At 37.2% G+C, this 22,362-nt stretch overlaps 1 protein-coding gene across 2 annotated transcripts in view; it reads left to right on the plus strand.

Annotated features, from left to right (window-relative positions):
* The window catches only part of FAF1 (Fas associated factor 1), a 172,740-nt gene that overhangs the window by 137,402 nt on the left and 12,976 nt on the right, over positions 1-22,362 (plus strand). For both annotated transcript variants that reach the window (XM_074832074.1, XM_074832075.1), the window contains exons 14-18: positions 1,481-1,617; positions 4,168-4,256; positions 14,539-14,619; positions 15,013-15,090; positions 19,150-19,365. In XM_074832074.1, coding sequence (XP_074688175.1) covers positions 1,481-1,617; positions 4,168-4,256; positions 14,539-14,619; positions 15,013-15,090; positions 19,150-19,365 — 601 coding nt within the window. The remainder of the gene's footprint in view (positions 1-1,480; positions 1,618-4,167; positions 4,257-14,538; positions 14,620-15,012; positions 15,091-19,149; positions 19,366-22,362) is intronic.

Consider the following 22,362-nt stretch of genomic DNA (forward strand, 5'->3'; position numbering starts at 1 on the left):
TTTATTTTATCTTTACCAGATGGTATGTCTCTACGTAGCTATTTCTGATATAGCAGTCTCTATTTGGTGGTTTTGACATTGTTTCTGTGTGTGATCGTTCTGAATTGCAAAAGACAGAATCAAGGAAGCAAGGAGAGGTACTTGCCAGTAACATTTATGGCTTTGAAATACTCACTATGGCTATAGTTACACTAGAAATTGTCTCTGAAAAGGGTTGTTTGGGGTTTTTTTATACTTCAGATGCCTCAAACAAGCCCAATGTTGTACTCCTCAGGCTTATCAATTTTTAGCCACTTTATTAGATACTACATATAGATTAAAAAAAATACAGTTTTGAATCTTTTCAATATCTTTGAGAAGAAATTACTTGGAGCACTTGACATTTTAATGCAGTTTGTCTTTTCAAATAGATTTGGCTTCTAATGCATGTGACAACAGGACTTTGCTCTTCAGTTAGAGCATACATTTCAGAGTAGTTGTTACCTAAAATATTATCATAAGGCATAAGAAAACACACGATTTAAGTTGCCTTTCATGAACATAATTAAGAATTAATAAGCCTGTACCAGTGGCTAGTCCTCAGAATTTCCACTGTTTTGCCTTTTGTGACCCGTGTTATTAAAAGTCCATTATTTTTACAGACTTTATTAAATTGGATCTTATTAAAGCATTCTATATTTGCATTTGGTCTTTCATAATTCATTATTATTATGACATTTACTTTTTACCATCAGATCTGAAAACATATCATAAGCTACCCTTTTCTCTTGAAAGAAATGCTAATTTCAAACAGTCCTCTAATGGAAGAGAAAAGCTTTATCAGTTTTTTCATTTATTCAAGATCGTGTTAAGAATACTAATGCTAGACTTCTGTATGCTAATATCGAAGAGCTTTTTTGGTCAAAAGCTTAGAATTATTGTTTTTTAGACCACACTGCTAAGTATGTCACTGGCAGGGCACTAGTACAAAAGAAAATACAATTCTGAAGTACCACGTTTTAATTCTATGACTGATAAAAACAATTTCTTGATCTTTCATGATTAAATTATGCTTCCTTATGAAATTATACTATTTTTATACTTTACCATGTTTACTACATTATGACTCTACTTAGCTTCTCTTTAGAAGTTTTTAATGCTTGATTTAGCATTATTATTTAGGGAGAGTTAGTTTTGAATTATAGCCTGCAGAATAGTGTAACAGGAAATGGAATTCTCCATCAATTAAATCACTGTCTCAACTGGTTATTAATTGTTTTAATTTAGACAATCTGGGGTCTATCGTATTTGTAAATATTTTCATAATTTAATCATAAAAAGGGATAAAGAGCTCTAAAATGGAAGGCAGAAGCCTAGATGTTAAACAGTAAATAACATTCAGTTGAACTGCTGAAGTTAGTTTTTAAAAAATAATTATGCTAACTTCAAAACCACCTCTACAATATTAACTTCTTTTTTTTTTTTTTTTCCCCTCACATAGGTTTCTGACAATGTGCACTAGACACTTCGGCAGTGTTGTAGCCCAAACAATTCGAACTCAGAAGACAGACCAGTTTCCGCTTTTCCTTATTATTATGGGAAAACGATCATCTAATGAAGTATTGAATGTAATACAAGGTACAGTTCTCGCTTTATATTAGAAGTATTTCTTATGTGAGCATTGAAACTGTTAGGCGTCTTTGCTAACCGTTTCTTTTTTAAGATGTTCAGAATATGAACTTATTGCACAAAAGAAACTTTCAGTTGCCATGACATAAATAGCTACTATTCATAAATGCATTAACATGGTATTAGAATTGAAGTTGCCATGACTGTAGTAGAATCATACTTTAAGTTTTTCATTTTTTTAAGTAGAGGCCAGATTTCCTAAATAAGGAGCTACACTTAGTTTTCCAAATTTATATCCAGATATAACCCTGATTTCCTAAAGATTTTGGCTGCACTTTTTGTGTAGTGCCTGAATGCATTTAGCTCTTTGTGTGTAGTTCCTTGTTAATATGTGGACTCCTGTTGCATGTAGTGGGTGAATATTTGAACATGAGTTGCTTTTTCAGACCTGCCTGCTGTGTGGAGACCCCAAATCAGATCAGAATTTAAGTTACTAATATGATTTCACATAAATGAAGCTTTCTGGCTTACATGAGCAGTTCTTTGTCATAATCATTCCTCTGATATCACCGACAGCAAGATGACTTAGATGTGGAGTGATGCCCTTTGACTGCTGTTCTCAGTAACTCTTCAAATTAAAATACATCAAAGAATAGCTGCCTCTCGTTTCTTCTGCTTTCTCCACAAGCTTCCCTTTATGACATTGTGTCCTCATTTATTTATTGCTTATATCTAGCAATCTTTATTCTAATCTCCTTATTTTCCTGAGGAAATTCAGCCTCATGAAATACTGCCTTTTGCAGACAGCATTACTGTTTCTTTCTGCATATGGGATTAATAATTTTCTTGAGGAATCTGCAGTGCTCCTCCTTCCTATGAACAGAATTGTTAACTTTGCATAGATTTTTCTTCTCAGTTCAAGGTACAGCACAGCACTAATTCATGATACTTCTGTCACTTATAAAACTTATTTCATACAAATAATCTTATAAACAGATTTTCTTGGGTTTATAACTCTGCAGCATAGTACAGCACCTGTTATCCTACTGAAGTTGGCGGTGTTTACTGGCTTAAATTACTGAAATGTCTTAGCAACTTGGTGGCTCAAAGTCATAACACAATGCAGCTTTATATTATGAAGTAATATGAATTATTTCATTGCATTCATTAAGCTTTAATGATTTGTCAGGTTTTCTGCAATCTTTTGAACTAAACTAAAGTTATCATCTATTGCAGCCTTACTTAAATTTATCCTTTAACAAAAATCAAGCGTGCTGTCCTTATTATTTTCCCATGAATTGGGACACTGGTATCTTTTAACAATATGCCCTCAAATGAATGGTAGTTTCTGAAGTCATGCGTGTTGTAGCATGCGGGTTAACATTTTCTGCTAAGGTAGCAAATGCTAGAAATGGGAACAATGAGGGCCTTTCAGGACTGGGTGAGAAGGCATGTTTACAGAAGAGATATAACAATATAGAAACTTAAGTCCCAGTGGCATTTATTGAAATGCAGACTAAGTTTGCTTTCGATTTTTATTTTTTCCTGGGGTTGGAAACTGAGGACAGTTTTGTTTTCTTTAGTGGTACTGTGGTTTCTGGTTAGTTTACTCCTTTTAAAATTTTGACCAGCGTCACCTAGCTATAAATCTAGCCCTTGCTGGTATTGTTCTGCTAGGGTCCAAAGGCTGTTTAGGCTGGCAGATGTTAAGAGTTTATAGTTTTTGACTATCTCTTATGGTCTAAGATCTTTTGACTACCATGACAAGTGGCTCTAATGGGTAGTCTAGTCTTCAGTTTAGGAAGAGAAACCAAAGACTGAGTGCATCTTGATAGGAAATTAAACTAATCTTTCAGTCTTACTGAAGACTGGAGGCATGATGGTAGGAAAAATATGAAGAGGTATCTATTTTCCTATGCATGTGCTGTATGTCTTGATATATACACAGGTGACTTACTTTTACACTATTATTAGCTTTACAAGCTTTATCAGAAGTAAATACACTGAAGAGAATATATTATAATATTTTAAATTTTACTACTAGCTATACCTGAATAAAAATGCATGCGCACACATCTGATTACTGTATTCTGGTTTTTTCCATCTTTTTTTAAACCAATCCACTTGGATGCTGCTGCCAACGTCCTACCTTTTGTTACATGACTAAGCAATTGCTTCAGTCTCCCTGATTATACCTGGGAATTCTAAAACTGTGAAATTGATTTCAAGTCAGGGAGCCCCAGATATATTACTTTCCCTTAACATCAGTGATTAAAAGAAAAAATAGTTATTCCGTGAAAGCACAAAAGCAATTGTTCAGATTTGAACCACCTAAAATTTTAGCCTGTGATCAACATTTGTTTGTAAAAATAATTCTGAATTTTCAATAAAAAGGCAAATGAAAAGCATTCTGCTGAGATACTTGCATTTTCTACTCTCTCTTTTTTTTTTTTTTTTTACTTAAGTCTGGCTATTTCTTATGGATTAATTCTAAAATTACTTCTTTTTTGTTTAATAACTTTAATGATATGAAGTTCAGCTATCTTCCTTTGTTGCTAGGTAACACAACAGTGGATGAGCTAATGATGAGGCTGATGGCTGCAATGGAGATCTTCAGTGCCCAGCAGCAGGAAGACATAAAGGATGAGGTGAGCATTCAAAGTTACTGCAGATACCTACTGGCTTCCACAGATCACTGGGGATGAAAATTGACCAGATGTTTCTTTAGCCAGTGAAGTTGGGTGTGATGTGTTTTAGTGTCTTGTCCATCATCAGAAATTAAAAACATTGTCTCCTTTGGGTATTTATTTAGGGGTCTCAAAAAAACCTCCTTCTTATTGGTCTTGTCATTTTCAGTTTGCTTCCTTTTTCTAAATATTAGTCATGAGTAACTGTTTACATTTACAGTGGTATTATAAAGCTTAATATACTCATACAAGGAAACGACATCAGATTTTTTCCCAATGACCAGCTCCAAGTCATAGGTAGAAAACAAAAATTGATGTATACGTTTAAAAGGGGATTGAAAAGCAATCCAGAACGACGCCGGTACTGAATCACCATTCAGAACAATGCGGAATGGGTAAGTGATGACAAGACTCTTCAAAAACAGTGTTTCAATTACACAGAAGTAGACACAGTGAGGTATACAGTTGAAAGATGTTTATCTGTTACTCTATAAATTAAGAGTGACATTTTGAAGTAATGAAGTACTTAAGAATTTATAATAATAGTTGTGTTGCCATTCAAGATTATTCTTATCCTGCTGTATAGACATTGATTGACAATAATTCACTAAACACATTCTTCACATTTAAATCTTCTGTCTCATTACTATGAGATTTACCGATTATGGTTATAATAATATGAAGGCATGGTACCTGCACAGTATCTGTAGTTCATTTTTTCTTATTTATTTATGCTACCTATAATTCATTGGTAAAGAAATTGACTTTAATTTTGTTAATACAGAAGACAAATTTTAATATGGGGATTATAACAAAAATCCAAGTCACAATATAATTGAATTTTTTATTGCATTTTAACAGGAATATGTCAGTTATGGGGTTTTTTTTAATGCTTTAATAAGAAGGTAAAATTCACATCACAGATGAGTTCCAAGTAAACATTCAGAACTGAAAACTATAAAAGCTGATAGAAAGGAAGAAAAACAGAAGAAAAGAAAAACATATGAAGACAGAGAGATAAGAGCAGATAAGGGGCAGGAGAAGGAACTTAGAAGTAGGGGAGTGATAGGATTGGAACAGAGGGAGGAGCAGGAGACCAGAACAGTTGTCCAGAGCACGGAACATCAGTATTTAGGGGAGAGGAAGGTGGGGGCAGGTGAGATAGTGATAGACGTGTCTTAAGAGGATAAAACCAAGTGGGTTTGCAACTGAGAAACGTCTGGGTGTAAGGGAAACAAATCTTAAAGAGAAGATGCGATAGCCTTGAGGCCATGATCACAGAACCAGCAACTGGCTTCTGCATCCTGAGCTGCTGTCACTCCTTCGCTGGATGGCCAAGAACAGTGACAGTCCAGTAACATATGTCCCCATGGTGGTGATACGGATGTCTCCTGACTTCTTATGTAGGGAGAATGGAAAATTAATTTTTCTACATTCCTCTAAAATCTACCTTTGTCCAAGTAGTATTCTGTAGTATTTTCTCACATTTCCTTTTGTTTTTCTGCCACTGAGAGCACCAGTGACATTTCTTCCCCAATGGGAGTTTTTTCTAACACACTTTGACATTCAGAAAACTAATGGAAAATTTCATAAACTTCAGGGGCAGATTTCTAGATGCTATGGGTTCTATACACAAATAGAATATTTACTTATACCTTGGCTCCACTTGTTACAGGCACACTGAAAAGGTGATCTCAGACACTTTCGCCTTTGAAGCAGAAAGTTTAAAAACAAAAAATAACCTTGCTTTATGAAATTACTATTCCAGAGAGGGCGTATTTGACAAGCAGTCTGTTCAATAGAGGGCTTTAGCCTGATAAAAAAATATTGCCTGTTTGTGGTTTGCTATAGAACATGTAGCTTTCTTGTAAGTCTTGTACTTGACAACTTCGAGTGTTCAAACATCAACGCCTTTTCTTTTCATTTAAGGTCTTACTGCAGTTGGTGCAATTTTTCCCTAAATATTACAATAGCAAACAGGATACAGAGTCCGGTTTCTGTTACTGTTTTCTTAATAGCAATAGTAAGTCATCATAAAACCACAAGATGATAAGCAGAAAATTCTTTTGTGTTTCAAAAAGAGAAGTCAGCTATATAGCTCTGCTGTAAACAGAAGTGTGTGTGAGAGAGAACTGGAAACACTTGTAAATAACAGCATGAAATCATTAATGAGTCAGTTTATGCAGCTGAACTTCTCCACTTTGGGTTTTTAACTTGCATGCACATGAAAGCTTCCAACACAGCTATCCGTACTTCTGTTCAGCACAGCATGTTTTGCAGTGCCCTCTGATGGTTATTTCGGTACAGGATGACTGTTACCACTGCCAGCTACGGCACAGGTAATCGCTGTGATGATGGCTGTAGCTGCTCAGGCATCACTTCACAGTCAGCTCCCTGTCACTGATCATTGACTGATGGTGTAGGCAGGATGCTCAGAACAGCATCACTGACTTATCTCACCTGAGCGAAGCGAGTCACTTCATTAGCTGGTGGTAATAGCATGGTTAGCTAAATCCTGTGCTTTTGTATTCACCATGTATTGGTAAAACTTACTGGTGTAGCCTCATAAAATTTTAATTAGGCAAATTTGGGGCATATTTCTATGTCAAGTGCTAAAATACTGTCATTTAACCAGCAATTGGATTCAATTTTTACATTTGTATATTGTGTTTGATTGAGCTTTTTCTTGCTTCCTTTCCAAAGAAATACCTTAAAAACACGGAGATGCGTATGCGTACTCATCGTAATCCAGCGTACCTGTCCTGAGGTACGGTGCTGTGTAATTTAGACACCCATTTTCTCTCCCAAACTTTCTTAAAGGGAGATCAATCTGCTCTCCCATTCTTTTCCCAGCCCCTCCAAGGCTTCTGGGTCAGTCATGAACCACTGGGCCCATTGCCTGCTGCCTGTCAGCTGTGGGGACCAGATGACATTTTGGAAACCTCCTGCCCCTTCTGAACCACACTGTTGACATGCTATTGTAGATACCCGGTCTAGCTGTTGTGCTGTCTGCTTTTATAAGTTTGCTACTTAAATTGCCATTGTGACTTGTTACTAAAATATGATCAGCAGCATACTGATGTGCTCATGTGGCACTTCTGATAAGAAGTGGCCGATGGAGAATGAAATGGTGTGTTCCATGGCACTAACAGCAGTGAGGCCAGTTGGCCGGGATACAGTCCCACCCTTGTCGGGTCAGTCAGGTCTCAGGTCTGGAGTCCGACCTCAGGCTGTGTATGCAAACTTACTCTGAGGCTACACTAACGATTTCATACATCTGATGGACATGTTTTCCTTTTCTAACCACATTTGGTCCTCCTGCCCACGCTACAAATGTTGATACCTTAACTGCTGTTCAGGCAGTGGGGTTGGGGATTTTTGCAAAGAGGAAAAAAACTCCACTAAGGAGTTTCTCCTGTAAGCGAAAGGGGGTGTCTCAGAGCAGGGACAACAAGCCTCTGCCACTGTTGATCAAGGTGTGAACTGAGATTTTTCAGGGACTGACTTTGAAAAGAGCACATAGTATCAGTTCCTCTTAAGTGTCAGTGCCTGGTGCTGGACTTAAGAAAACAAATAATAATTGTAAAATATCATACACCCTGGAATGTCCATTTTTAAACACCCTGTTAGCTTGCTTGCTTTAATTGGATAGTTAAGTAATCATCTCAGCATGGCATGATGGGCCCAAATAGATCCGAGTTAGTTCCTTTGTGAGATTAATGTGAAGAGATACGTGATTAAGTCCTGGCATTACAGCACAACACACCTGTTCTGGGCCGATCCTGAACATTTTTTCTCCATTGCCTGAGGAGGAGGCTTCTCAAAGGATTACAGTAACACTTTTTGACAAGCTTATACAGGGTGGAGTTTCCATGTAATGACAGGGCTCATTTGATGATGTCTCAGTAATGCATTCTTTTTATTTTTGCTGTCAACATTTATTACTGTAGAAGCATTGACTGTTACACAGCTGGTCCAACTTGTCCACATTTAAGTAACAGTAGGTCTCTCATCGTGTTTATTTTTGTCGTTACGCAACACTAGCACTCCTGCTCTCGGATTAGACTTCAAGTGGAATTGTAATACCCACAGTTGCTTCAAAAACCTTATTTTCACAAATATCAATTAAAACCTTCAGTTCACTTTAAACTATGTCTGCTGACACACTGGTTTATTTAGTGTAAAAGAGAGATACTTAATTTTTAAGTTGGAAAAACTGTTGTAAACAGACTCTGACTGAAGATAAGCTGTAGAAAAATGTAGACCTGCACAGTCACCATCTTTGCTCGCTGATCTTGGGTAACTCTCTTCTTCCTAGATACTGCTACAGTGTGAGGAAAATGTACGTCCTTCCTGACTAATATCTGGATGGGAATTTAAAAAAATATGTAAAAGTAAACAAAAACTTCAAACCAGCACCATAAATTCACCTTCTTTTCCCTGCCACAGCTCTTTGCAAAAGTATGCTTGTGTATCCATCCCAGCACTCTCTTGTGTTAGATGGGGCTTTACTGGCCAAGTGTTATTTTCATAACTTTGCAGTAAGAAGGTTGGTATCACCATGTCTTCCTCCTTTTCTGCCTCACTACTCTCAAGCGTAAGGGATTTCCTTTTTTTTTTTTTATATGATAAAGTAACAGGTTTAGCTTCCAAAGATATGTCCAAAGATATATCTCACAGCCACAAAGGAAGCTAAAGAGGGTTGGTCCTAGTGCATTTTCTCTTAATCTATGGTCTGTTCATCTTTCCCTCCTTCTGATCAGTTGCTTTTCTCTGCTCCTTACCTGCCGTTCTGCTCTCCAGTTAGAGGATGGCCTGAGTGCTTCCATCAGCTGTGCAGGAGACCCCTGCAATTTCTGTCTAGGTGCTGAAGCTCACATTAAAATCAGTAGAAATTAGGCATCTGAATAGCTTTGATAATCTGTGTTCCATCTAACACTGTCATGGGTATCATGGTATATAGCATTTGCACAACAGGAGGTTATGAGAATAAATACATGAAATTCATTAAATTCCAAAGCGCAAAAACATTATGGTGATGACAGCCATCTAACGAAGATTGTGATTTAACCCCTCAAAAATCCAATTAGCACATTTACTAATTATTACTAGTTATAACTAATTAAACTACAGTAATCAAAATTTATTTGATTAAATTTTCCAATTTTGTATTTGTAATATGATAGCACCCCAAACGATCGGTTTCCCATTGTGCACTTCACTGCACTGACACACCAGCAGATACGAGTGCTGCCTTCAAGACTTTATGGCCTATTTTGAACTTTGACAAAATACAAGATAGCAACAGGGGAAAGAAGGACGGTGAAATGAAAGTATCTTTAGTTCAGGTGGTTTTTCAGCTATACGTGTTGATGGCTCCAGTCACTTAGTTTCTCTTAAACAGCAGCTTTCCCTGCTATACAGCCCAGGTAGGCAGATGTTGTAGCAGGACTGGGTGGCTCGTTTCCCACGAAGAGTCACTGCAGGGCTGCTTCTTGAAGGTTTTGGATTTATTTTCTTTCTTGTCACTTAAGGTAATTCCCAAAAATCAGTATCTGGAAAGGGGCTTTCAGCCTTCAATATAGACAGGCAGGATCCTTCGGTGGTTCTGCGTTGTTCTGCCCTGTCCTGCCTCCCTGCCTGTGTTTCTGCCACCGCAAAAACGTTCATTTGCTTTGTCTTCATCATTCTCATATGTCCAACACATTCTGTGTACACTTTTTCCTTCCATATATTCCCCATTGTGTATGTTTAAGTTATACAATGTGCAAGTCTGTCATCTTAGTGAGTCAAATTAATGCCTTTCTTGCACTGGTTTGTTTGGACAAAGGGGTGTTTCTCTTTAACACTCCCCTGAATAGCCTTAAGCACTTGTAGATTTTAATTTCAGGAGTGGTTCAGTGAAATGAACTGTCTTTCAGATAACCATTCAGCATTTGTAAATACACTTCTTTTTTTTTTTTCTGTCTGGTAACAGCCATTTACTCACTGATGCTCTGAGAAATGTCTTCTGCTCATGGTTATCTTCTCGAGTTCTGTCTCGTCTGGTTTTACTTCACAGTAAAACTGATCTCTGAGAGCAATGGGGAATAAAGTATAATGCATCTCCCTGTGACAAATCAGGTGCAAAGCTGATTCCTGGGGTTAAATCATTAAATCCTCCCTTCAGAAACAACAACAATAAATTAAAAAAAGCCCAGAAGGGCCAATGCTGACTTTTCCAGCAAAATATCCCATCCAAAAAGCCAAATGTGTTGTGTGATTTTTTTTTTTTTTTTTCCTTGTAGTATCTGCAGGAAAAGAGGGCATTGCTGTCCTAAACGCAATCAAGAATCCCTTTTCCATCATCTTGCATCTGAAAATGCCTACTATTAGGTGCTTCAGGGGTAACTTCAAGAAATGGTTTAGAGAGTAATTATCGGAGGCAATTATCCTAAATTTTTTGTTAACCTTATCTGCAAGTTTTTCTTAGTCTTGTAGCTCGGGATATTACTCAAGGCAAGGTTTTATCTGATCCACTGTAATTGTCTCATGAATATAAGTGTACTATTTTTGTTATGACTTTGTATCTGTAATATGCATGATAAAAGAAAATTCATAGCTGAAGAATACATTCTGTGGATAAATGCATTTTTTTTTTTTTAAATTATCAAACTTTCCATTGAATGAATGTCCCCCCTATTGTTGCATTGTCAAAATGGGAAAGCAGAGATCTGTGACTTTCCCTTTAAGGAGCAAAGGAGAGTTGTCTCCTTGTCTCATGCCCAGAACCCCTGGGTTGTGGATGGTTTAAATTCACACCAGCCTTCAGTCACTGCTGTGGAATTCAGAAATGCTGTGTAACCCCATTTCTGATGAAGGCTTTCTGAGTGACCCAGGATAAGCCATTGTCTGTTCTTCACACCTTTGTTTCTTGAAAAAGGAAGATGGCAATTTTGCCTTCATTGTGGAAGTCTTGTGGAAAAACATTTACTGATGCCAGTCAATGTTGCAATTTATGTAGGGTTTAACAGGAAAGTTGTCAGCTACCTCAAATTTTGTTGATGGATAACATGACATTTTAAAAATTAATTACTAATGGTATGACTGTTCTCTTTTTCTTCATGTGTTCTTTGTTAGTGCAATGAAAGATTCTCTGCAAAATATTTTCTTCTACTTTTCCTGTCACCATTATGAATTTTCTTTCGTTGCTTTCTGGTGAACTTGAATCATCCTCATACTTTGTATGGTTTCCCTAGAGGAAGAGATGACTAAAATAGCAAACTACATTACGAAAAGCAGAACTGCTTCATCTAATGTTTAAAATTTGACCAAGGTGTTAGTGAACCAGAGAATATTACCATTTTGCCATAATTTCTGTAGAGGAGGTGGTTACTGTCAAGTGTGAGCAGTATTAACAAGACACAGAAGTAGGTACAAAGAGACGTTTCATAGGATTACATCTGCTTCTTACCTAAAGAAATCTGGATTCCAGATTTGTTTTTAAGGTCTGTTTCAGTAAGAACAGTATTGTTTCAATGCAGTGTAGAGCTCGGTGGCACGGTCATTTACTTTTAGATGTGGCTCACATATTTCTATGAGGACCAGGCAGTCATGCGTAGTAATTCTTCACATTCCTGACATCTTTTTCATAATCCACTTTCAGGATGATGATAACTGCGATGAATAGGGAGGAAAGAATTTATTTTTTTTTAAATGCCTGGAATTCATGTTTAGATTCTAGTTGTAGAATCTATAATGTCAGTATTTTTTGCAGTTATCATCCAGATTATATAATTTAAGCCTATTTCAAAAATTCTTCAGTGAAGCTGTCTGTAGGTAAATGAACCTGTGCTCATGACAAGTAACTTCTAATAACTTCCTGGAATTTTCTAGACAGCTTGTAAAATGTAAAATAAAAGCCAGTACTCAATTTTTTATAACTCTGATTAGTATATTTTTGGAATAAGTTTTAATAATTTTTAAAAATTTTTAAATTTTACTTTTTGAGGGTTGGTTTGGGGTTGGGTTGGGGTTTTTTGGTTTGAGGTGGTTGGTGTTTTTTATAAACTAAAGTAACTATATGATAATTGGTAGCAGTCTTTGAAGGAAAGAGCCTGTAGTTGCAATTACAAGGCATTACTGACTTGTGTGACCTTTGAAATTCAGTTAGTGTGTAAAGTTAGATGTGATATATGAAGCTGCAAGACACGAAAGTTAAATAGGTTCTCTCTGAAATAATTCTTGATATTTTTTTAAATGCTTGTCCTCCCGCAGATTACCTGAAGGTGCCTTCCTTTAGTAAGCTGATTTGGGAAGATAGTTTTGATTGTCACCATTCCAAGATAAATTTATGGTATGCTTATGGAAGGTCTCAGTATAGATAGTACAGAACTTTTTCCTTTACCATTATGTTCCATCTATGAGAAGCGTTGGGAAAACCTCTGTGCATTCAAGAAGCTTTCCTCATTTTTGGATAACATAAAAATCAGAGCTGTTTAATTATTTCAACACCCGTCTTTTCAGAAATGGAATATCAATGTAGGTTAGTTTCTACTATCAGATTTGAGATAATTTTTGAAGGTATTCCATGAGCATAGCAGATAAAGCTTATCAAGGTCCAGAGAAGCCAGGACGGGGAATTGGTTATTCGGCGGTTATTGTCCTTCTTATATTTTGCAAGAATTACTTCTTCTCATGTCTTGGCTCTGCTGAACAAAGTGATGGTTTCTATATCTTCTGTAAATGAAATTTAGGACACACTGATTGTAGAATAATCTTGGGTCCTGTTTCTATAAGGAAGAAGAGTTCCCTCTAAAAAGATCTTGTTACTTTCCAGCTGGAGGTTGTATACCTTTTCCTGCAATTTGTCCTTTCCTCTTGTGGTTGCATGCTACTTTAGAGCTTTTTAACCACTAATAAGTTAGTTTTGTTTGAGGACTATCTTGGTGTGTTTGTGTGACAGGATAATAACAGTTAACGTATGCTCCTCCCATTTAGAATTGAGTTTTTACAAAATAGTGACATTTTAGGGAGAAAATTATCACTTTTCAAAATGAATCCTTTATGTAGAATAAACCTTGCAGATGAATGGGAAAATTAATGTAATGCTTCAAGAAGCAGTAGGTAATAGACTTTCCTTTCTGTGAAATACAGGGGACAGATTACCCCAGTGCAATTGCTGTGTTACTGGTGACTACAGGTGACTGTGCTGAGCCCACCAGCATTCTCACAGCTAAATCTTATTGATTTTTGTAGGGACCAGTGCAGCTTCTGCAGGGCTCTGGGAGGATTATAAGATGTAAGAGGAGTAAGCACAGGGGAGCAGATGCTGTCTCTGGCTCCAGGGGCAGAATATGAAGCTATTGATTGTATACTTTGCTTTATCAGACATCACCCCAGTGCAGTTATTCCAGCTTTCGGGGATATCCACTTCTTGATCCTCCACTGTGTGGATGATGCCTGGTTTTGTCGTTCACATATTTTTAGTAAACCTTTATTTCTTTGTGCTGTGTTCGTTAATAAGATAATTTGCTAGGTTTGCTGGCTTGAAGTTAGCATGCTAACCTCGTGTTTCTTGTCTGCCTGCATCTGTCCATTTGAGACGCTTCAGAGCAGGACTTGCTACTTTCCCATCTTTGTATAATATTCAGCACTGTGAACTGAGGCCTCTGGATGATGTTTAATAGTCATGACCCTGGATGGATCGTGCCGAGGGCTGTTTTACCAGGGAAGGACCTGGGAGCAGGCCTTCTCTTGCAGGACAAGCCGTTACCTGCTGTCAGAGCAGAGAGCAAATTAAAATCCAGCCTCGTCCTCCAAACCAGGGTCTGTCCTTCCCTATTACAAGACCATCCAAATTGTCAGCCGCAGGATTGAAATGCTCCCCAGCACCAGCCCACACATACCCCTCCAGTGACCCCCTCCCCATGCGGCGGGCACAGGAGGAGGCTGCACCATTCCTGGGGTCTGCGCCAGCCACCACCCTGACACAGATGGTGGGGCAAAGAGCCTTGGTGCCAGATCCAGCCCTCGGGCCAGGGCTTGGACACACCAATCCGTTACACGGCAATTGAAACACAGCTTTAGGTAAGCTGTCATTTTTAAAGCCAAGGTCACTCTTGAGGCATTTCTGAACTTGTTTCTCCAAATATTTTGAAGTCACTGGGATTAAAGAGTGCTGGTGAACATAAAGATACATATTGTATTGGTCCACTGTTTGCTGATATTTTTTGTTTTGTTTTCCTTTTTTTTTTTTCTTTAGGATGAACGTGAAGCCAGAGAGAATGTGAAAAGAGAGCAGGATGAAGCATACCGCATATCACTGGAGGCTGACAGAGCGAAGGTGCATGCGGGGGGAAGTGATCGCATGAATGTTGGGACAGGGGTTTCTCCACAGTTAATGAAATCTCTCTGGTGCAGAGGACTGCGCGCCATCAGTTCTGCTCTTAAACTGAGACAGTTGCCTTAGAGCCATTATTGCCCTTGGTGGTTATAAAATGGCACTAAGAGTAGACTTGGATACATCTTTCTGCTAAAGCAGTCCTGGCCCCATTTACTAATAGAAGTGAGAAAAGGAATGATAGGAAAAGATCACTTAATAAATATCCTATTCCTTATATTAATTTCTACAGAAAATGCAACAAGTTTCTTTGCTTTTATATAGCTAATGCACATCATTAAACACAGCTGTGGAAAGTGAGGTGATATATGTGTGACTGCTGTTTGTGTTTACTAGAGGGAAGCACAAGAGAGAGAAATGGCAGAGCAGTTTCGCTTGGAACAAATTCGGAAAGAACAGGAGGAAGAACGTGAGGTGGGATGTTTTACCTTTTCTGACAACTTTTTGAATTCATGAAGCTTATGGACACTGCAACTTTCATTCAACACACATTGCAACTTTAATTCAAAGTATACTTTTTATGTGAACACAAACTTTAAAAAAAAATTTATTTCTCGCCAGATATATAAAAAACATAGTACAGCTAAATGGTTTTCATCCACTCTTTGATAGCTTTTTTGTTCTACTATCTGGGTCACAATTACATCATCTGGGTCTGAATTTACAGCCAGATATTAGATAGAGCTGCTAACAGGAGATCCATGAAATGAGCTCCATAAATAGTGGAATCTTTGGGAATCTCTAACCTTGTTTCTGCAGGCACTCCTTTTAAAAATAGAATACCATGGAGCCCTTTCATTTCTTCCCGTAGATAGCACAAAGCCTAGCTGCAGTTCTGACCTGACCAAACAAGTTGCCGAATTTAATTTGGGAGATAAAACACATTTTAAAAAAATGTTAAGGAGAAAAAAATCCAAAATCTAGAAAATTGGATTTATGGTACATTTTTAAATTTCTAACAGTCTTCTACAGAATCTTCCTTAGAATGAAAATTGTGTTTAAATGAACACTTTACATCTCTAGGTCTATATAAGAAAATAGAAGCCATGTGCTGTGAAGAGTACTGTTCCTCAGACTCTGTTATTTTGTAGATTCTCTTAATTTTGTAGATTCTGAGGGTCCCAGTGACTGTCAGAGATGGCTCCTGCAGCCTCTTTCAGGATCTAGGCTCCTTTCCTAGCTGTAGGTATTTACATAAGGCATCATATACACAAATTTACTTATATTAGTGATTTCCTCTTTATCACCTCCTGGCAAAACCAAAATGTGGTAAAAAGGGATACAGCCATGTTGCTTTCCCTGAAGTCTCACTACATTTCAAAGGATAGGTAAAATAGACTAGTCATTAAAATATTTCCATTCATTTTGTGAAGTTCTTGGAATATAATTCCTTAGAGAACTTCTGTGAAACGCAGTTGATACTTGAAAAGGACTTTGGACCCCTTGTATAAAATTTTCAAAATAGAAGTTATATTCACATATAAATGTCTTGACTGAAATCACAGTTGACTGGGGGTTGTCCTTTGACTTGTAGGCACATAAGATTCTATGACCAAGTTACTAGTGAATACAAAGCTATATCAGCTTCCCTACTGAATATATATTTCCTATGTTTCCAATACTACATCAAATAGAAATAAAATATAAATATTAAAAATATGTATTTATATAAAATATCAGAGTTCCAGTATTTTTGGTGGACTTAATAGAACTTCTTTGCTTTGACTCTCATGGTTTATAGAGATTTGAAATTTGGAATGATATTCTCCACTTAGTTAAGGTCCTTGGAACTCGTGGAATCCTGATAAATCACAGCCTTGCTTATTCCCCGCTACACATGACTTAAATGTATACTTGACATTTCAGTCTTGTGTACTTTGCTGATGTGTGAAAGAATTGCATTATACAACTGCAAAAAAGTTGGCTATGAACACATTTATTATCCCCTGAGATAAACCCAATAAACAAACTGTATGAGCAATGCATTTGCGTATATGTTTTTTGACCAAGATAATTGCATTAAAAAACCTGAACCCTTTAAGCATGCAAGAATCTTTTTAAACAGAACTGCGTTGTAAATACTAAATTCAGCCCAAGCAGTAGTATTCAATAGTTTGGGAAAGATGCAGTCCACTTCTTCTTTTATCCTACAGTATCTGATGACTTATTTATCTCCTGTTGTTAACATAAGCCAAGAATGGAAGTTAAAACACAAGTGAAGGAGCAATGCACAAAATGGGACTGTGAGAATTGCGTCTAGAATAATTTGAAGATGACAGTTCTGTGAGGTTAATAGCAATCGAACGTAAATCAGTACTGTAGCAGTAACAGACTGTTGAGCAATCAACTCACACCTAGATGCAAGAAGTATGTTTTTCTTTTTTTTTTTAAAGTAATTTTGCATGCATAGAAACAGTAATTAATTCTGCTTTATTATATCTACTCCCGAACCTTTTCTGATAGCTTGGCCTTTTGGAAATCATTTTCTTATGCAAAGGCTGCAAGACTGGTCCATGTTATCAAAGTATACCTGGGCTTCTCTGTTTTAATGTAGACTACAGTAATGAAAATAAAAGGATCTGTTTGCTTAGTAGAACAAAAGGGATTTTAACAATAATGTTTACTAACACTCCCCATTTTCAAGTATACAGATTACTTATACTGAATTGTTCCGCAACAGTGTTTACTTACAGAAGTGGCTTTATGTTCAGTTCATATATTTAAAATCTGACTGTTGAGCTAATTCACATACTGAACATCTTTTTATCAACAGACTGAAATTGCTTGTTCAGGTCTAAGGGGTTTTAATGTGATCCATCACATCACTGTTTTCTGACTTGGTTTGCTGGTACAGAATATCCATTGTAAATTGCCATTTTATGTTGAAGCCTTGGAGACTAGTTGCTTTGGGAAGCAACGCACTCTTTGCACAAAGAAAAGAGCTCTAATGAGCTACTGTTGTTTATTTTTCTATAATATAATTGATTGGGTTCAGTAAATAATGTAGCATCTGTTGTTATACTGTGTGGGGAAATGTCAAAACAGAAAGATAGTAAGCAGGTGGTTGAGAATGGAGAGAGAGAAAATTAAAATAGAATCTATTTAAAATATAATCTCATAGTAGATGAGCAAAAATGAACTCAAGTTCTATGTATAAATATTTATACTGAGATATAATTTGCTCAGAGGTTTGCGTGTAAGAAGTAGACTATTTAAAAGCCTTTTAATCTTGCTTCTGCCCAGTCCTTTCTCTTTAATGTAATCATCCTCCATCAGTTTCTGTTACTAAATGACCTTGAGGAGGTTTTCAAAGGCACAAATAGCAACTGTGTATCTTGAAAGTTCCTTAAAAATCTGGGTAAATCCGTGCCTGACTGTCTCTTCAGTTTGGAAAATTGTCCTTTAGGCGTATTTTGGGGGAGGCAGCGTGATCATGCTGCTTCTTCCATTCACCGGCATTCCCATTGACTGCCTGAAGTGGTGATACTGTAACAAGGCTGCTTTCTAAGTATGATCTCATTTTTAACAGATGCCAGTGCCTGTCCATGAGTGCCTCAGTACCCTCGAAAATCAAGCCCACCTTGTTCAGCAGTCTAATATTAAGCATCAGGGTTTTTTTTAAAAGAACTTCTGATCAAATTATTGGTGTTGTAGTAGCTCCCGGAGGCAGAGGACAGGGAACACACTTGACTCCTGCCCTTAAAATCTTGATATCAGCCATATTCACAGTGTTAGCAGGCAGGCAATCATACACATTTTCAGACATGTAATGTCATTGCAATTTGGGGGCTGATTTCATGCAAGTTGCACACCTGTGCTTGGAACTATCTTCCTGCAAATAATAATAATTGCTTGCTTTAAATCTTAAAGCTTCCATTTCTGTTCTCCCAGTTTTCTTCTCTGACCATTCCTACTTTTATATGGACTCTATGTATCTAATGTACCTTCATGATATTTTTATGTCTTTTAACAGTGTTTTAGTTTGCTTATAGTAAATCTCCTGCATATATTTCTTTTCACTCTGAACTGCCACTAAGGGTCTTGTCTTTGCTGCAAATGGTCAGTTACTCTGTGCAAGAGGAAGGCAATTTGATAAGCGCATTTAAAGAAATACTTTTAGTGCCTTTTAATTTATACCCTTTAAAGGAAGCAATTGGCCACTTGACAATTATTCTCCCATTCAATTTTTTCCAAGGCTTTCTGCCAAATGATTAAATTACTTATCCCCGTCATGCATTAACTGTAGACCTAATAATATGTGTTATAAAGAAGGATTTATTTTAATTAATTGTCTGGTGGGCTATTATTAAGAAATGAATAAAAATGATTTTGTCATTGAGATATAAAGCACATCTATGGCTCTGGAGCACTGTGGCACATCTTGAAGTTCTAGAAGAAATAAAAAGAAAAGCTTTCTGTGCTTTTATTCTGTTATTAGCATTGCATCCTAAATGGTTATTTTTCCTTCCTCAGGCTATCAGGCTCTCTCTTGAGCAATCTTTGCCTCCCGAACCAAAAGAGGAGAGCACCGAGTCCGTCAGTAAACTGCGTATTCGGACGCCCAGCGGAGAATTCTTTGAGCGGCGTTTCCTAGCCAGCAGCAAGCTGCAGGTTGTCTTTGATTTTGTAGCTTCCAAGGGATATCCTTGGGAGGAGTACAAGCTGCTGGGCACCTTTCCGAGGAGAGATGTGAGTAAATGCACCTTTCGGGAATAAATACCATGACTTCTTACTTCTCTGTGTTAGATGACCAGTATGTTATAGCATAGAAGGTAAAAGATATGCCTGAATATGTTAAGAGTGCTGCCAAGCTCTGTGGCTGTAAGCAAGCCAGGTGCTGACCTACCAATGCTATCATGTTACATACAAAATTGCATTGCGAAATCTGTTTCTGGTGACACTGTAAAAATCCTCCATTTCTGAAACAATCAAGTCGTGGACCATATTCAGTGAAAACTGCCTGAATATGCTGAGCCACCATCGCTCACATCCTGTTTTGAAGGAAACCACGTTGATATTAGTACGCTGTGTCGGTCTGTTATGGGCTGGTACTTCTGATCTTTCTGGTGTTGCCATTTTGATGCAATTTGATATTATGAACAAGGAAGGCTCAGTGTCAAGATAGTATAGTTATGAGCTAATCAGTACATTCTAATAAACTATTTATACACCTGTTACATTTATATCTCCTACCCCAAAATTCTGATGACGTACCTGCTGTGACTGATTTTCAAAGTCAATACTGCTTACAAAAGCCAGTTAAATTCTGTTGATTTATCAACAAATATTTATGTACCGGTTACTAAGTTTCTTTGAAAATATACCTATATGTTTTCTGCTCTATTACAAATTAACTTTCATTTCTTAATTAGCCATTGTTACAACAAAGGTAAAAGTCAGTGGGTCCAATTGTGTTGCAACTACCTGGGGCCCTGCATAAAAGGTGAAGGTAACAGGCACCTCAGAGATGACAGAACAGAGCCAAGCAACGATGGGTGAAGTTCAGCAGCTTTTTGGCCATACTGCCTCAATACTGCAAACGAGTGGGGGCAGCTCTGGATCAGCTGGGGTTTTGTTTGCTGGGGATGTCTCCGGGTGACTGGTTAAGCCATTTTTCATCAAAGGAGCTCAGTAACTTGGGTTGCTTTTCCATTTTGTTTCCCGTCACTGCCCCTGGAGGAAGTTCACTAGGAATAAGGCTCTGGTTTGTATGTTTGCAGTATTGTGTTGTAACAGATACCTCTTGCTTTATCATCTTATTTGTAAGTTATTTCAAGTGGCACAAGTACTCTGAAGGGGAAGAAAATAATGTCCTTAGCAAGAGTACAATCTTGAGAGTGGATGTGATTTCTGACCACTTTTTGGCATAACTCTCTGAACAGGATTGTAGTGCTTACAGCTTTTCTTTCTCCTTGCCTTATATTGAGAATCCTAATCAGTCAGACTGAAAAGCAGCATTTAAGGAATCTCATTAATCACTAATTAACTTTACTCCTTAACCATGTAATAGCATTTCCAGCGGAACCAAAGACTAGAAGAGTTACCTATGTTTCCAGAATTACTGATTGTTCAGTTTACATGACAGAAGAAAACCAATCTTTCACAGTCTAAACAATGGACTTCTGTATTTTAAATATTTTGCAAGTCATACCTCCCTGCCTGCAACATATTTATGTCTTAGTACTTATTTAATATAAAAATACTACGAGTATATTACTCTTAACTTTTTGACATTTGTTTTGCACTTCAGACTGCCTGTTTCTGTAAAAATCACATCATCATCATTATCAATTTTAGTCCTCTGTAACAAACTCAAAAAGTGATCAGATGACTCACATAAGAACAAATTTTAAAAGGAGTAGAAAAGAAAAAAGACCACTAAATTAGAACAAGCTGGTATTTTCAGGGCATTTGTGAAACTGTCCGGGAGAAAACACTGAGGCCAGGAAAAGAGAATTTAATGGTAGAATGCAGAGCTGTTGCTCTGTCATGTGGGAAGCAAAGACCCTCTCATCTCTTTTCTGATTCTAACCTAACAATGCCATGTATGAGGAGTCACATAAATGATTCATGCCAGCTGATTCAGTGGCCATGTATGAATTCGGTTGTGATTGTGACCATCAGAGCTACAACAGACAAAATGTGATCCCCAGGGGTTTGCTAACCACTGAGAACTATAAATGACATCTGCCATGTTCCCTGGGTTCAGGAAGTTGGAAGTGTGCAACTCCATAGACAGATTTAAAAAAAAAAGTCATCATTGATGAATGCCTTGGAAATACAGTAGCAGTATATATTTGTTGCCTTAGGCTTCATGGTATCTAGTCTCTTAAAAATACACTTAAGTTCTCAAGACCCTTCTGCTATACGATATGTATCACAAACGTACATTGAAATCTGGGCAACAAGAACAGAGCACTTCGGATGCTTGTGCTCCAGAAAACAATAGCATTTAAAATGTCTGTTTGTATTTAAACTATACATAACATTTTTGAAAAAATCTGTTTGAAAGTACCAGAATTACTTTGCTGAGGTTTTTGCTGCAATAAGATGAAAACATGTCATCTTAAATTAGTATTTTTAATTCTATCCTAATCTGTATTACAATAACACACACACCCCCAAAAGTGTTTCTATTTTATCAAAACAAGGGGGTTATCTTCAGTCAAATCAGCATTGTCTTGGGGTAAACTTGTTAGAGCATTTTTACCAGTTTTTCAAAGCTATTAGTCCTGATATCCTGATATAGTGTTGTTGAACTATTTTTACTTCTTTGGTAAATAAAAATTCATTAGTTCTTAGTTCTATGTTCCAGTTGCTTACACAGATATCCTTAGCTAACTTAAAGTTGGTATCATAACCCTACTGTAAATACAAACTTCTACACATGAGTAAATACACAGATTAACCTTTTCCAGACACTACTTGTAGATTTTAAAGCAGCAGTGACATTCCAAAGCAGTTAAGCACATGCAGTGACTTGTTATTGGGTCTTTGTCACCGACTGCGTTGTTCTTTCTACTAGCACTGAAATTAGATATTAACCACCTCCTCTCTCAGTACCTTAACCAAGGCAGCACTGCATACCATACTGACAAGCGTGTATCACATGGGTGAACCTGGGTCAGCAGGTAACTTGTACCTCTAACTTCGTAAACATTTGGCAAGCACATCTTTTGGAGTGAA

Source organism: Strix aluco, chromosome 8 (assembly GCF_031877795.1).
Source record: "Strix aluco isolate bStrAlu1 chromosome 8, bStrAlu1.hap1, whole genome shotgun sequence".
Taxonomy (NCBI): Eukaryota; Metazoa; Chordata; class Aves; order Strigiformes; family Strigidae; genus Strix; species Strix aluco.